The sequence below is a fragment of the Macrotis lagotis genome, chromosome X (genome assembly GCF_037893015.1).
Source record: "Macrotis lagotis isolate mMagLag1 chromosome X, bilby.v1.9.chrom.fasta, whole genome shotgun sequence".
Classification (NCBI taxonomy): domain Eukaryota; kingdom Metazoa; phylum Chordata; class Mammalia; order Peramelemorphia; family Peramelidae; genus Macrotis; species Macrotis lagotis.
The window spans coordinates 297,010,458-297,026,683 of record NC_133666.1 but is presented as its reverse complement, the minus strand read 5'-3'; the positions used below and the strand labels follow the sequence as shown (position 1 = coordinate 297,026,683).

The 16,226-nt window shown below is 31.8% G+C and overlaps 1 protein-coding gene across 2 annotated transcripts in view; it reads left to right on the top strand.

The window, feature by feature from the left end:
• Nucleotides 1-16,226, top strand: part of WDR7 (WD repeat domain 7) — a 483,043-nt gene that overhangs the window by 361,403 nt on the left and 105,414 nt on the right. For both annotated transcript variants that reach the window (XM_074208025.1, XM_074208024.1), the window contains 3 exons: nt 6,994-7,111; nt 10,733-10,882; nt 12,109-12,191. In XM_074208025.1, coding sequence (XP_074064126.1) covers nt 6,994-7,111; nt 10,733-10,882; nt 12,109-12,191 — 351 coding nt within the window. The remainder of the gene's footprint in view (nt 1-6,993; nt 7,112-10,732; nt 10,883-12,108; nt 12,192-16,226) is intronic.

Genomic DNA, 16,226 nt, shown 5'->3' with positions numbered 1-16,226 from the left:
GTTGGTAACATAATGAATTTACTGTTAAATTATCCTGGAAGATAATTTGTAGTCATGCAATAACCAAAAAAACTACCTAAAATGTCTATATCTTTTAACTTTTAAATTTCATTGCTAGACATTTACCCTAGGGAGTTTAAAGGTACCATATATATGAAAACATCAAAGCTGCATTTTTATGATAGCAAACAACTGGAAACAAAATAGAGTCACATTAATTGAGTAATGGTAGATAAATTGTGATATATGAATATAATGAAATATTAAAAGACCTAATAAAAATTCAGAGAAGCATGCAAACATTTAATGGAATCATAGAATTTGAGAATTTTCTTGTTCATAGCAGGAATACTCACTATATTATATCTTACATGGTTGTTTAACCTCTGTGTGAACATATTCACTGAGGTGAAGTTGTCTATACTGTCCATAATTTCTTGAGCCAACACAGTCACTTTTGGGAAATTCTAAATGTTAGGAAATTTTTCCTAATATCAAGCCATATTGGCCTCTTTGCAACTTTTAAAAAAAGTTTAACTTTAACTTGCCGGTATTTTAAATCAGTCATTTGTTACATAATGCATTAAAGCATATGCATTACAATCATAAGTTTACTTTTAAAATATTTTGATAATTACATTTCAGTAGAATTAGTTTTCATTATATTTTATGAATTTAAAAACATTCTTTAGAGAATGGGGTCATTACTTTTACCAGAATGTCAATGGAGTCCATAAAACAACAAAAAATTACTTGCTCTGGAGAAGTATGACATAAGCAAACATTAAAGTATATGCACAATATTACAAAATATCTTCAAAGAGAAGATAGTGTTAATAACTGGGAGGATCAAGAAAGGTCTCATGTAAGTAATGGGAACTTTTGGCTCTATTGTCTGTAGCCAAACAGGCCAAATCCATCCCTTTTTTGTGCAATACTTAAATACTTCAAGACATCCTTTATGCTCCCCTAAATCATGATGGTCATCATCTTCATTGTCTTCTTCTTCTTCTTCTTCTCCTCCTCCTCCTCCTTCCTTTTTCTTCTTTTCCTTTTCCTTTTCTTCTTTTCTTCTAGGAGCAGTAAATCATATGAAATTTCTTTAACCTATTCCCATGTGACATAAGTACAAGACTTTCACCATTCTAGTTTTTTCTCTTCTGGACCCTGTCCAGTTTATTAGTGCTTTCTGTAAACTCTGATGTCCAGTTGCCCTGAGGATACAAAGATGTCAAAGATACAGAGTTTATTAGGGAAAATTAAGGAACAATTTGAAGCTGTATGTGATTGTCAAGTTGGAGTTTTAGAATTTGAAGATCCAGGGCCCAATGTTGAAATCAAGTGGTCAAAAAAACCTTTTTTTGGAGAATTAGATTTTATCAGAGATCATAGATTCAGAGAAAGTGATCTTAGAAGCCAAAGAGTCCAATTCTTTTATTTTTCAGATGAGGAAATGGTCTTTGAATGGTTTTGGTGTTTAAGCATAGGATTTGAATTTGGAGATTCTAAATCTAGTAAATGATCTACTATATTATGCTGCCTTCTAGATTGGCAGATTTTGAGTTAGGGAAGGAGGTAAATGAGATTCTGTGACCTACTTACCTTGAGAATAAAGAATATGTTATTCTCCTGGAGAGGAGGCTGACCACTTGAGGGTAATGTAGCTAGCTAGTTTTCTAGAGTACCATTCATAGTCTGAATTAGCCTGATATATTTGTCCTGGGGGAAAAAAGTATTAGATTTGGAATTAGAGGTCCTGGGTTCAAATCCTCCCTCTGCTGCCTAACTACCTGAATGACTGATCTGGGGCTGTTTCTTCATAGGTTAAAATAACTGCTTGGTCCAGATAAACTCATTTGTCTCTTCCAGAGATCAAAGCCATACCTACTGTTGTTTCTGAGCTTGTTTTTAAATGCCTAGTGAGGACTCATTCCTCTCTGCCATCTCTTGGTGCAGGTTCCTCTTCCAGTCCACCCTGGATCTGTGACTCAGAACTGGTTAGGGGGCAATAGAACTTCCAGATGGCAACCTTTTTGTATTTTGTGCTGGTTAAGAATTCCTGGAGATCTTTTCCGGTCCCAAAGTTTTCTGCCTTGTTACTCAGTCCTAGCCCTTTTTTAGTATTGGTATGCTCTGCACATAAATGCTTAGTAAAATTTTATTGACTGTGACTCCAAGAAATCAACATGAGATTCAGAGCCTTGATGACTGAAGAAAAGATCATGTCACTGATGAATATAGGAGAGTAGAGAGGAAAATCCAATTAATTGACTGAATATTCAGTTATTTTGGTGTCTTGGTAAACAGAAATGCCTCCTCAAGAAGACTCATACCTTCTCAAGAGATTGTCATGGCATTGAGGAGCAAGCAAAAAATTAGGAATGTATATTATACAATTTGGAATTGGCATTTTAATAAGCCATTCATTAAACTATTCAATCAGTACATTTTTTTCTGTCTGACCACTTAGGCTCTTTTTCTAGATCACTTTTCTTCTGTATTCATTAAATGTGAGCTACCCCTAAGTCTCTTAACCTGTGATCTCTTTCTCTGTCTTGATAATCTCAAGTCCTATAGGTTCAATTATCATCATCTTTATGTAAAAGATCCAGAAGTCTATGTTTCTAGCCCTAATCTCTCTTCACTATCCTTCTTCTGGTTATCTCTACTTTTGAATCTACTTCATTTCAAATTCAACATGTGCAAAATGAAATTCATTGTGTTTTCCCCAAATTCTTCTGTTCTCCAAACTTCCCTATTTCCTTTAGTTCTGCCTATATTCCTCACTCCATTGCCCATCTAATCAATTACCAAGTTTTGTCAGTTTACAACTCCACATCTCTTGGAATCCACCTCTGTCTCTCCATTCTACCCTAGTTTGGATGCTCATTATCTCTCATCTAGACTAATCTAATGAAGGACCTCCTAATTAATCTTGTTACCTTAAGTCTCTTCCTTCTCCAAACTATGCTCCATGCTACTAGCTGCCAAAGTAATGTTCTTAAAACAGATCTGACCATGTGATCATTCCCTTTCCCCACTAAGAAGTTTTCCATAACCCTTTCTTGACTAGAGGACAAAATTTAGCACTCCCATTCTGATATTTAAAGCCCTTCACTGTCTCACAGTTTCAAGTTCTATTTCACATCATTCCAGATCAATGCAGTACCCAAGTTGATCTGTCTTGCTAGATGTTCTTCATATCCATATCCCACCTCATTGATCTAACTCATGTATGTTAAGGAATGATCATCTCTACCTCTAAGAATCCTTTTAAAGAGAATAACAGGTAACACAACCTATATGAGGTCTTTCTTGGTCCTCCCAATTATTAGCACTCTCTTCCCTTTGAAGATACTTTGTAATATTGTGCATATACTTTGTTTGCTCATGTCATATTCTTCTGGGGCAAGTAATATTTTCTTGTTTTATGGGCCCCATTGGGATTCTGGTAAAAGTGATGACTCCATTCTCTAAAGAATCTTTTTACATACATAAAAAATATAAAGGAAATCAATTCTATTGAAATACAATTATTAAAATATTTTTAAACTAAATGTATATGATATAATATGTTCAATGCTTTAATAACAAAATGATTCATTTAAAATAAAGGCAAGTTAAAGTTAATTTTTAAAAAATCAGTTTTGAAGATTGTTTTCTCTTGTGTAAGAACCTACAGCTGAGGAGTGATTGTTGACTAGGCACCATACATGTAAGTTTAGACAGTTATCACTTACTGTTTTATTTTATTATTTATTTACTATATTAATTTTACTGTTTTATTATATGAAAATATCTAATTTATCTGTGTTACAAAATTGCAGGTACTACTAACACTATTTTGTTTTGTTGTCTACATTTATCATTGAAAGAGATGTTAAATTTCAGTTAGAAATTGTGGAAAATAGAGGCAGCTAGGTCATGCAGTAGATAGAGCACCGGCCATGGAGTCAGGAGGACCTGAGTTCAAATTTGGCTGCAGATACTTAATACTTACTTTGCTGTGTGACCTTGGCCAAGTCACTTAATCTCATTGCCTTGCAAAAAGAGAAAAGAAATTAGGGAAAATAAAGATATAGGTTTTTTCCCCCTCCCATCCAAATGAATGGCCACCATGAAATCATATACATAACCTGTGATGGGATGATGGAGAAAGATTATTCCATGGAGTCCAAATTGAGTGTAAGTTGAATGTAAGATCATTTTAAAAAGGGGCTACTTTTGTCTTTGTATCTTCAGGTGATAGCTATGCTTTGCACATTTAAATACTTGTTGGATTATAATGAATCTTAGGCAATACAAATGGATAGGGAATTGAACTCAGCATTAAATAGGAGGAAAGATATCTAAAACACATTTTGGAAATTCTGTAGTGATCCAGATGATCCAAAACTGAACTCTAATACAAAAGACACTAGTATTTTTCTAATAATGCTGCCTGACTGACTTTAAATTATGGAAACTCTACAATTTCAGAAGAATTAGAATTGCAGATAATTGAAAGGTTAATGGAAAGATGCACAGGGGGTATAAATAAGGTAGGCTGCAGCATATTTCCAGTTATAACATACAAGCAAGAAGTGGCACAACTTAATTAGTCACAAAATAAGCATGGCCATAAAAAGAAGTTTAAAACTCATGTAGGGGTTACCAAGTACACAGCCCAAGAACTATCTTGGTATCTGCCACTTTTGAGAAGATCCAGAAAAATGCTTCAGGCATATTGGGTAGATTCTTTATGAGGAATTTATGGACCATCTTAGACATTAGTTCATCACGAAAGAAGTATGATTTACAACAGTGCAGTTCTATCCAAACTGATGAGATCTCAGATTTGACAAAAGAGCATTGCTTAGTTTCTCTGTTTTAAAGATTTCTTTATTAATTAATGTATTTTTTAAATTTCCTTAAGGTTAGATTATTGAAAATGATTATTTTCTATGATGTTAATATTAATTTTCTTTAACATTAATTAATTCTGACTCAAATAAATTTTGAAGATTTTAAAGCAAGAAATTGTTGAATGCTAACAGTGGCCAATATGCTTTCAAAGTCTTGGATTATCTGTAACACATCAAATGAAGCTTTATCTAGAAAAAGTTTACTATAGTTTAAAATATATTTGACACATCATAAATTCCATATATTAAACTTTTTATGGTTTGTCTGTTTATGGACATTCATGGACAGAAATACAAATATAGCTAATTTCATTTTTATTAATTTTGGAATGTGATTTTTAAAAATTTATATTTGCACATGGAAATGTCCTAGTTTGTAACTTAAGCTAATCCAAACAAAACACTCAAACCACAATTCTACCTTTATTATTAGTCACTCAGTACATACTTGTTGAATTGAATTGGGATTAAAATTAAAGAAGCTCAGGATAGTTATCCAAAGGTCTGAACTAATTTTGTCAGTTTATAAAAGTCTTTTAAAGTCAAACATGCTGAAGTTGATCAGTCACCTAATAATATTTATTTTTTCTTTGGAACATTTTTGGAATGGGCCAATGATTATCAATCAAGCATACCTTTGAATGGAAAAGACTAACTTTTGGCTATTTCATTCCTCAATTTGACTTGTCTATTTTTCTCTCCACAATTTTTCTTTTATTCCTTTCTCTTCCATTTTAAATTATATTGATTATTAAATGTTTGAAGGGTAGAGTAATATGTGTGGTATGTAAATATCTACCTGGAAGCTAATTAGGATAAGTAAGTTATAGATGTAATAATAGGTATGATTTTATGCAAATATGAAAGTATTATTTTCCACAAAGATCATCAAATTATTTTTAAGATTATTTCTGTTGTTCTTTTGAGGACACCTTAATTAATTTTTAAAAATTTATATTTGTACATGGAAATGTCAGTTCTTCTGGTAGCAACCAAAGTTTAAAGTGTTGAAACTTAGATAAATTTAGGAAATGGAAAATTTTGATACAAAAAATTTAAATTGAGCATTACTTGCTTGAGAAATGAAGCCTCATTTTAGAGATATTCTTTAATCTTTTGTTCATTTCTAAGGATTTTTTTTAAACTTGAGTTTACATTACTGGGCATAAAACAAATCCTGTCTCATGTAAGAAATTTTTTTATTTGATTAATGTCTTCTTATGTCTAAAAGTTTAACCAGAAGTCATCATGTTTGGATTTATACCTTTATGTCTATAATTAGGAAGTTACAGAGAGAGAGAGAGAAGAAAAGGTTTAATTTTGACTTTAGTAGAACTGATTGGAAGATATAGGAGTGCAATGAAACTTGGCAAATTGTCTGTTTACCGGCTAATAGTAATATTTATTTTTTCATTCTTGAAAGATGTTGACCATGACATGCATCCTTCCTTATCCACAAGCTAAAATATCTTATGCTGTTCTATAAAATGTCAGTATTAGTTAATTTGCCTTATGTATTACTACAAAATACTAAATATATTTTGAACAAGAATAAGAATTACAGGTTGCTTAAGCATTGTGTCTAGGTAAGTCATTCTTACTTAGTCCATGTCATAGCATCACAAAGAACAGAAATAATTTTGTTCTTATTTCTTTGGTAATGTTTATCTGAGTATTAATGCTATTTAAAGAACTTTGGTTATAATGCCTCAAATCCTGACTTTTGAGTGCATATTTCCTTTAACTTTATAACAGAAAAAAAAACTTTTCAGAACATTCTTTCTTGCCTTATTCTATGCTTTGTGATATTTATTCAGTACTAGGGCTTGATAATTTGTTAACAAGGCTTTTTTAACAGTTTGGACAGATGCACACACTGTTTTCAATCTTCACGGTTAATTATTCGATTTTGTATTTGATGCCAGAACACCCTGACTCCTAATCACTTCTCATTGTTGGCAGTCCATTATATTCTAACTGTTTGAGTGCTCCCATTGACCTTGAACTGACATTATAAGCTGTGTCTAATCTTTTCAGTCTATATTTCTAATGCTTTTCTTTTTTTCTCTTTTGTCTGATCCTTATTTAGCATCACAATGGGGCTGCCCCTGAGTCCAGCAGCTGACTCCGCCCGCTCTGCAAGACATGCCCTCTCACTCATTGCTACTGCCAGACCACCCGCCTTCATCACAACTATTGCCAAGGAGGTAAGTGAAGCTTTTGAGAAATCCCTGAGCTTCTTTCTCCAAAGGAATATTTGATTTTAACATTCATTTCTTAAATGTTGAAATTTAAACTCTATAGAATAATATCTTCAGTGCTAAAAGAAATTAATATGGACAAGTGAATAAGCTCATTTATACAAAAGTCTAACTACTAGTTAATATCCACAACAGAAAAAAACTTATTAATTTCATTTTTTAGTTATATTTCTATTCTCAAAGCTAGTGGTTTAAAAACCCCCACAACATTTCTTATTGGTTCTGGTTTCCTAGCATGAAACTCAAGACTTCTTAAATTCAAATAATCTAGATTATAATTTCCATGTGAAAAAAAGATTATACACTGTTTATCTTTGTATCATGAGGGAACATTAGAATACCTTGTACTATATAGTTATGTGCTCAGTAATTACGTTAAATTGAAATCCAAACAACTTTTTTACCAATTGCTTGCTTATCAAGATGGAATTATCTATTTAAAATCAACCAGTTTGCTATTGCAATAGATGTATAAACAAATAAAATTGAAGTTACTAATTGCTTATCTTTGTTACAGTTCAAAACTAAATAGTTGACTATCACCAACTTTGACTGTAATGTAATGGGCTAATGTTACTGTTTGAAGTTCAAGGAAAGAACAATAAATAGATTTTTCCAGTAAAATCTGATAGGTTCTTTGCAGGGGAGGAAGGGAATGCAAGGCAAGATTCAGAATACTAAAAATGGTTTTATTCTGTCACATAAGTAGTATGCTATCCTTCATATATTAAGATGATGTTACTGAATCAATCATGTTAAATTTCTAAGTTTCAAGTAAATAACCTCAGAGTACCAACTTGTGAATTCATATTCTCAACTCAGATCTAACCCTCCAGGGCCCTTTCTATATGATTAAACTCAGTAAATATTTTTTGAATGGTGAATTTAAACATTCACACAGTAGCTCACTGGGTTAGGGACAGTCAGTATTCAGTCATTAAATATTTATTAAGCACCTTCTGTGTATCAGAATTGTGCTACACTGGAAATACTAAAGAGGCAAAAAACAGTCACTGCCCTCACGAGGTTCACAGTCTGATGAAGAAAACAGTATAAGACTGGAATTATTAGATTTTTGATTTCTTTGGGATGGGGAAACTTCCTCTACCAATTGAGATCTGGAACTTCTCTGTATCTTAGAGAAGCAACTCCGTATTCAACAAAGTACTGAGATGTTAAGTAGCATCTTAGTGATCTTGGCTTTGAGAATGACTTCCCTGATAATAATAGAACTTCATTTGTTGCTCAGTCATTTCAGTCATGTTGAACTATTAATGACTCTTTTGGGGGTTTTCTAGGCAAAGATACTTGCCGTTTTCTTCTCCAGGTCATTTTTACAGATGAGGAAACAGGCAAACAGGGTTAAGTGGCTTGCCCAGGGTCACAGAACTAGTAAGTGTCTGAGACCAGGTTTGAACTCATGAAGATGAATCTTTCAGGATTTTTATCTACTGTACTACCCCTAGTTATCCTATTAGAACTTCAAGATACTCTAAAGATTATCCAAAACTCTTTGAAGAAACTCAGGCCCTTTTAGGTGACAATCAGATTGAATCATTTAAATCTATGCTAACAAAATATTGATATGAACTTGTTTACATATAAATAAAAGCATCAGGTAAATATTCCCCCCCACTAATTTTGTTTTTAATCATTTATAATGTTAAATCTACATTTAATATTTATTTTTTGATTATTAAGACATTGATTACTAAATTAATTTCTTACTAATAATTAAGGTCTTAGGCGTTCACAAAGTGCTTTCTTCATAATCACACTATGAGTTAGGTATGATATAAAATCAAATTAATAAGCATTTAAATGCCTACTGTCTACCGGACTGGGAATACAAAATAATGTAAAAGATAGTCCCTACTCATACCTGTTTTACAGAGAAGAAAACTGAGAGTGAGACTTTATGATTTACAAGCCACACCCCAAACCCAGTTTTCCTGTTTGCAGTTTCACTGTACTTTTCTTTATAGTGTACTGACTCCATTTATTTAGCATGTACTTCTTCCTTCTCCAAAGTAAACTTTGGACCATTCTAATCCAAGTTCCTGATTTTTGAAGAAGTAACACAGATAAAAGGCATGAATTTATACAATTTCCATATACTATTGAAGACGCCAAACCTGATAAGTCTTCCTGAACCTAGAGAAGAGAGCGATATTTCTTTCTCTCTGATTTACCTTTCTGTCCTGCATCTCTTGGTTTCCATACTACAAGCCCTAAAGAAATAGTCATCAATTAAGATAGATTCAACTTTTTTTTTAAAAAGTATATAGTAGGGGGTGGCCAAGTGGTGCAGTGGATAGAGCACTGGCCCTGGAGTCAGGAGTACCTGGGTTCAAATCCAGTCTCAGACACTTGATAATTACCTAGCTGTGTGGCCTTGGGCAAGCCACTTAACCCCATTGCCTTGCAAAAAAAAAAAAGGATATAGTAGAAAAATCATTAGATTTGAAATAAGAATGGAATTTGAATTCTGGCTTTACATTTAGGTAAGTCAGTTACAAAGTCAGTTAAACTTTGAGTTTCACTTTCCTCATCTGTAAAAAGGGAGTCTTAGCACTTGTACTATTGTGCTAATACTCTGTACCCTGTGAGGGTTGGTGTTGTTTACAAAGCACTTTAGACTTAAAGTACTTATTGGAAGTGAGTTGCCAATTACACTTTAAACTGTCTTAACACAATTCCATTCTATTTTATATTTGACTTAATAAACATGTACTAATAGACACTTTCTTATAGTTCATATTAAATTTGGCATATCTTTTAAAAAGCCCTCACCTCTGGCTAATATCCAAGACAAATCCACCTTATACTTAATCTGTTCTTTGGCGAGTAGTATTAGTTTGTTCTGGCATATCTTAATATATATATTGCATATATGTAGTAGTAATAATAATGCATTTATGTGTATTGTATATATGTAAATATCATAATTTCACTAGTTCATGGAAAGTTTTTTTAATAAATTATTCTCCTGTGAAATGTTTATTAAAATGAAGGTATTCAGCATTGCCTGATGATCTAATTGGTATTTTTAGCTGTTTTTGTACACTTCTTTCTGTATTAAACTCTATAAATTGTAGGAATTAAAAAATAATATTGCTTAGTAAATCATATAATCCCATGTACAGTCTGGAAGTTAGCAATATTTATTAGACAAATTTTAAAATACTTCCTTACCTAATCCAAAACCAGCAAGATGGCACAGAAAATATTGAGTCAGGGAGATCTAAGACCAAAACTATTATGTGTTCCTTGTACACTTACTTTGCCACTCTTGGCAAATCCCTTACCCCTCATCTACCTCAGTTTTCTCATTTGTAAAATGGGAAGAATAATAGCATCTACCTCCCAGAGTTGTTATGAAAATAAAATGTTTGCTAAGTGCTCAGCAAATCCTAAAGTGCTATTTATGCTAAATGTTTTTAGTTTTTCCTGATTTTTTTTGTCACAAGGTTTGATATATAAGCAAAAACCTAGTATATTGAAATGTAAGACTGAATGAAATATTAGTAGAATGGCTAATAAAATAATATCTCATCTTTTTTATAGGTACATAGACATACTGCTTTAGCAGCAAACACCCAGTCACAACAGAATATCCACACTACAACTCTTGCTCGAGCTAAAGGGGAGATCCTGAGAGTCATTGAAATCCTTATTGAAAAAATGCCCACAGATGTTGTTGATCTTCTTGTTGAGGTATTATCATGATTTCATCAATAGATTAAATACTGTAGCTTCTAGTATCTAAAAGAGCATAAGCACTTTTTGTAATATTTAGAGGCCATATCAATTTCTAGAAGTGGTTATAGTTTGAATTTTCTATCTTTCCAGATTTTTATATAGTTTAAATTTCTAGTTTAAACAAAGTAACTGACAATTTCTATTTATCATTTATAGACCTAGACCAAAGTAAATTTTCAATAATTCTTATGAGCATGAGGTAGAATCTTGGTATTGCTTAATTTTGCATTTCTTTAGTAGTGATTTGGTACATATGGCAGTAGTTGGTCTGGGCTTCTTGAGAATTATCTGTTAATACTAGACCATTTATCAATTGGAGAATGGTTCTTATCCTTAAAAATTTGAATGAATTCCTTATATATCATATCATATCATGCCAAATCTATATCTTTTTATCTATCCATCCAGAGAAACTTGCTGTGAAATTTTTTTCCTGTTGTTTCCCTAAGGTTACAAAAAAGTACTTGAAAAACTAGAATATGGAAGAATTTAGAATCAGATCAGCACTTCACAGCTTATACAAAAATAAATTCTAAATGAATATAAAGAAACATCATAAATTAGGGGAAGAGAGAAACTATTAACTACTAGATTTATAGGTAGAAAAAAAGTTCATATCCAAACAAGGTATAGAGAGACTCATAAAAGATAAAATGAATTATTTTGGTTGTGTAAAATTAATAGTTTTCTTGTATAAGCAAATCCAATAATTTTGAAAACTTTTATAAACTGAAGTGAATGAAATTAGTACAGGAGGACAGTTTACACAATAACAATTTGGTAAAAGTAAATAGCTTTGAAGGTTATAATAATTATGATTAATTTGATGATCATCCATGATTCTACAGGACATTGATGCTTTCCATGGCAAAGACGGATGAATTTAAGGTGCAGAATGAAACATTTAGAGTTCTGTATACATCCAGTGAGAAAATTTGTTTTGTGCTTCCCCAATGATATATCATTGATTGATATTGTTACTTTTACTTATTTTACTTTATTATAAGAGACCTCTCAATGTTAGGATGATTGAGAAATGTAACATAAGAGCAAAATATTTTGGACTTTTTAAAATCATAAACATTGAAACTAAAAGGTGGCAAATTTAGGAATTAAATATGTTAGTAAAAATAAGAAATTATTAGAAAATAATGTCAAATTTGTGACTTTTTCTCCCAAAGGTTATGGACATTATAATGTACTGTCTTGAAGGATCTTTAGTTAAAAAGAAGGGACTTCAAGAATGTTTCCCAGCCATCTGCAGGTAAAGAAATCTTTAATAAAATAGGGAAATAAATTATATACAATGTAATAGTTTTTTACACTTTATGTTATTAATCTAAGCCACTTAGAAATTGGGGCATTATGACATGTAACATATTTTAAAATTGAAATTTTTAATTTTAAAAACAGAAAAGATAGGGGCAGCTAGGTGGTGTAGTGGATAAAGCACCGGCCCTGGAGACAGGACTACCTGGATTCAAATCCGGTCTCAGACAGGTAATAATTACCTAGCTGTGTGGCCTTGGGCAAGCTACTTAACCCCATTTGCCTTGCAAAAACCTAAAAAACAAAAAATAGAAAAGATGGATATCTGTTTACTGTGTCTATATCTGCTTGATATCCCTCAGGAACTAGAAACATTTTTCAAAGAGAAAATAGTGTCAGTCTGCTTTTAAAACTATTTGCTAAATATATTCTTGTAAAATGAAAAATTCTCTTCTGTCAGTAGTCTCTAAATCTCCGCTTCATTTTTTTCACTGGTGTATTATAATTTCATCATATTTAGTCTTACTTTGTATTCAAAAACATTTTGTTTGCATTGAAAGAGGACTTATATTAAATACACTTACTATACCTATCATAATTGTGTTTTAGTTATATTTATTGCCATAAATGCATCCACTTGAAGCAAATTTCCTAATTTAAAAAGGAAATCTGTCAGCATTAGTTTTTCTTGATTTTGCTTTTTAAAGTTGTCTTTAGATCCAATTATGAGAGAACAATATGTCCACATAATGATTTTCAGAAGAAATGATACCAAGCTAATGAAGTTAACTTTAAAACCTCACAAAATTGACATTTAATTTTAGTCTTATGCATTTTGTTTTCTTTCCAAACTAAAATATATCCAATCACTTGAGTACATTTATTATCATTAGTTTTCATGCCTTGACTCTGTAACATGTTCTCCAAACTTTTTTTTTCTGACTGCCCACCCATCCTAGTTCATCTAATTCTCTATCTTGTCTATGTCAGCAAAAAAAGTTAGAAGGCAAATATTAAGAAAAGAGAAATGGCAGCTTTTTCTTTGTATATGCATGGACTTAGTTTTGTGTTGTATCAAAATATTTTTTTCAGATTTTCCACATAATGGGTGTTATATAGATATATTAGAATATAAGTATATGAATTTTCCTTTGTTGTCACAATGGAGCAGATCTGTTCCTTGTACAAAGAATACAACGTTGTATTATAACAAGAATTTTTAAGTAAATTTTTAGTTTATGTTCTCTAGATTGTCTATTCTCTAAATAAATTAAGGTTTAAAAGAGAATGGGGAAATGGTCATTTATAAAGAATTTTTAAATTAAGACTGAGTTATTTGATAATGTTAGATATCATACTAAACACAATTAAGCAAGTAATATATCTTTTTGCCTTTTCTTTTTCACTTGAAGTTTTATTTTATTTTTCTAATTACACACAAAGGTAGTTTTCAATATTTCATTTATTTGCAAATTTATGAATTCTACATTTTTTATCGCCCTCCCTTCCCCATTGTTAAACTTGTACATGTATTTTTATGTTTGACATAGTTCCATATTAGTCATGTTGTAAAAGAGGAATTATAACTGAGGGCAAAGAAAAAACCATGAGAAAGAAGGGAAAAAGGCAAAAGAAGTTTTTAAAAAGTGAATATAATACGCTTTGCTCTGCATTCAGACTCCATAGGTTTTTTCTCTGAATGTGAATGGCATTGTCCATAGTAGGTCTCTCTGGGTTTTTCTGAATCTCTGAATTGCTGAAAGGAGCTGCATCCATCAAAGTTGATCATCTCACAATGTTATTGTTAAAGTGTACAATGTTCTCTTGGTTCTGCTCACTTCACTCAGCATCAATTTATGCAAGAGTTTCCATGCTTCTCTAAAGTTCAACCTGTCATGGTAATACTCTATAACATTCATTCACCATAACTTATTCAGCCATTCCCCAATTGATGGACATCCCCTCAATCTCCCTTACACTTTACCATTATAAAAAGATCTCCTATAAATATTTTTGAACATGTGAGATTTTTCCCATTTTTTAGTAACATATCTATCTTTTTGGAGTTTCTCCTTAGGAGATATGTCTTCTAACTTCTCAATGCAAAGATTTTTCAGATTTTTCCCCCATTATTCAACAAATGTTTATTAAACAACTAGTGTAGGAAATAGAGAGTTTAGGGGCGGCTAGGTGGTGTAGTAGATAGAGCACTGGCCCTGGAGTCAGGAGTACCTGGGTTCAAATCTGGCCTAAGACACTTAATAATTACTAGCTGTGTGACCTTGAGCAAGTCACTTAACCCCATTGCCTTGCAAAAAAAAAAAACTTAAAAGAAATAGAGATTTGGCCAAGACACAGATCCTACTATTATGGAATTGAAAGTCCATAGATTTTCTCCATGTCACATATCGTTTAAGTACATACCAAGTTTCATAAGCACAAAAAAAAAGGCAAAGTATCCAGCCCTTGCTTTCAAAGCTTAGACCAATAATGAGCAAATCAACATGCAAACAGAATGTAAGTAGGAGATACATACACAAACATGTGTGTGTGTGTGTGTGTGTGTGTGTGTGTTCATACACAGGACTATTTGAAGTCTTGTGGTCAGTTAAGACTTTAGATATTGAACATCTGCTGGGTTATTGAGGAAATCAGTGTCTCTAGGATTAGTATATGTAACAGACATTTTTAATGTTTTTCCCTTTATTGTGTGTGGGTAAAATTACACCATTACATAAATCTGACAGCCCATAATTTTGAAGATCATTTGACAAATTCATTGAGGTTAGAGCATGGTCCTTGCCTCAAAAGTTTATAAACTACTTAGAGAGATAAGACTAAAATAGATAACTAATAATAATATACCAGCCACATAGGCTAAATGTTAAATGAGTTGCACAAATATTAAATTCAGAAAATGAGAATAATTTATGTATTATAGTCATATAGCTCACACTTATATAGAGGTTGGCAAAATTATTTCCTGACCACCATCATCAGTAAGACTGAATGATTAGTAGTATTACAAATAGTGTTATATTACAGATGAGGAAAAGGAGTCTTTAAGAGGTTAAGGACTTGACCAAAGACTAACAGCTAGCAAATATCATGGTTGAACTGAAACCTGTGTCTCCTGAATTTAAATGCAACATTTCCCACTATAATTCCCTACTTTTTCCCTAAGAGAACACTAATGATGGAAGGAAACTTTGCCCTGGTCATCTGAGATAAGACATAAACCAGAAGAAAAAATTGAATGAATACTGCGTATAATCCCATTATTATGTCCATAACCAAGTTTTCACTAAAATGACAATCTCCAATCACAAACTTTTCACATTAAATCTAAATTTAGTAGTAACATAGAAAAAAAAGATTATCTAACTGATCTTCCCAAATAGTATAATTCATTAAATCCTTAAGCTCTTTTAAAAGTAGTTTTAGTTGACTCTATTTGTAGCTTAGGATCGCCTCCATAATGGTAACTACTAGCATTATGTGCTGTAATATATGCTGAAGACAGATTATAAAATGGAATGGGAGTTGCATTTCATTTTTATTTCTTGTCTTTTAGACAATCACCTGAAAATAAAAAATATACTGTAAGCAGAAATAACATATATTTGAAAGTATTTCATATAATTACAAATGTGGGACTTTTTTATTCTTAAATATAAACCATTTCATTCTCAAGAATAATTTCACAATTAAAAGTAAGCATTGTGGATTACTGAGTGGAAAAATTTGATTTTGATGTTATCTAGAATTATTTTTGATATAATTTAGTTTTTAAAATATATTTCTGCTAATGAAGGATACAAAAGTAGTTAAGATAATTAAAATATATGCATATGTACATATATATGAAAAGATACATACTGTAAAAGAGTCACAATGTGATGTAAGAATAGTAAAGAGGAGAGAGATCAAGAAAAACTTCATGAAGCAGCTGACTCTTTAGTTTGACTTTGAAGAATAAGTATTTTAACAGAGACTGGTTTATTGAGTGATATTCCCAGCAGAGGAAACA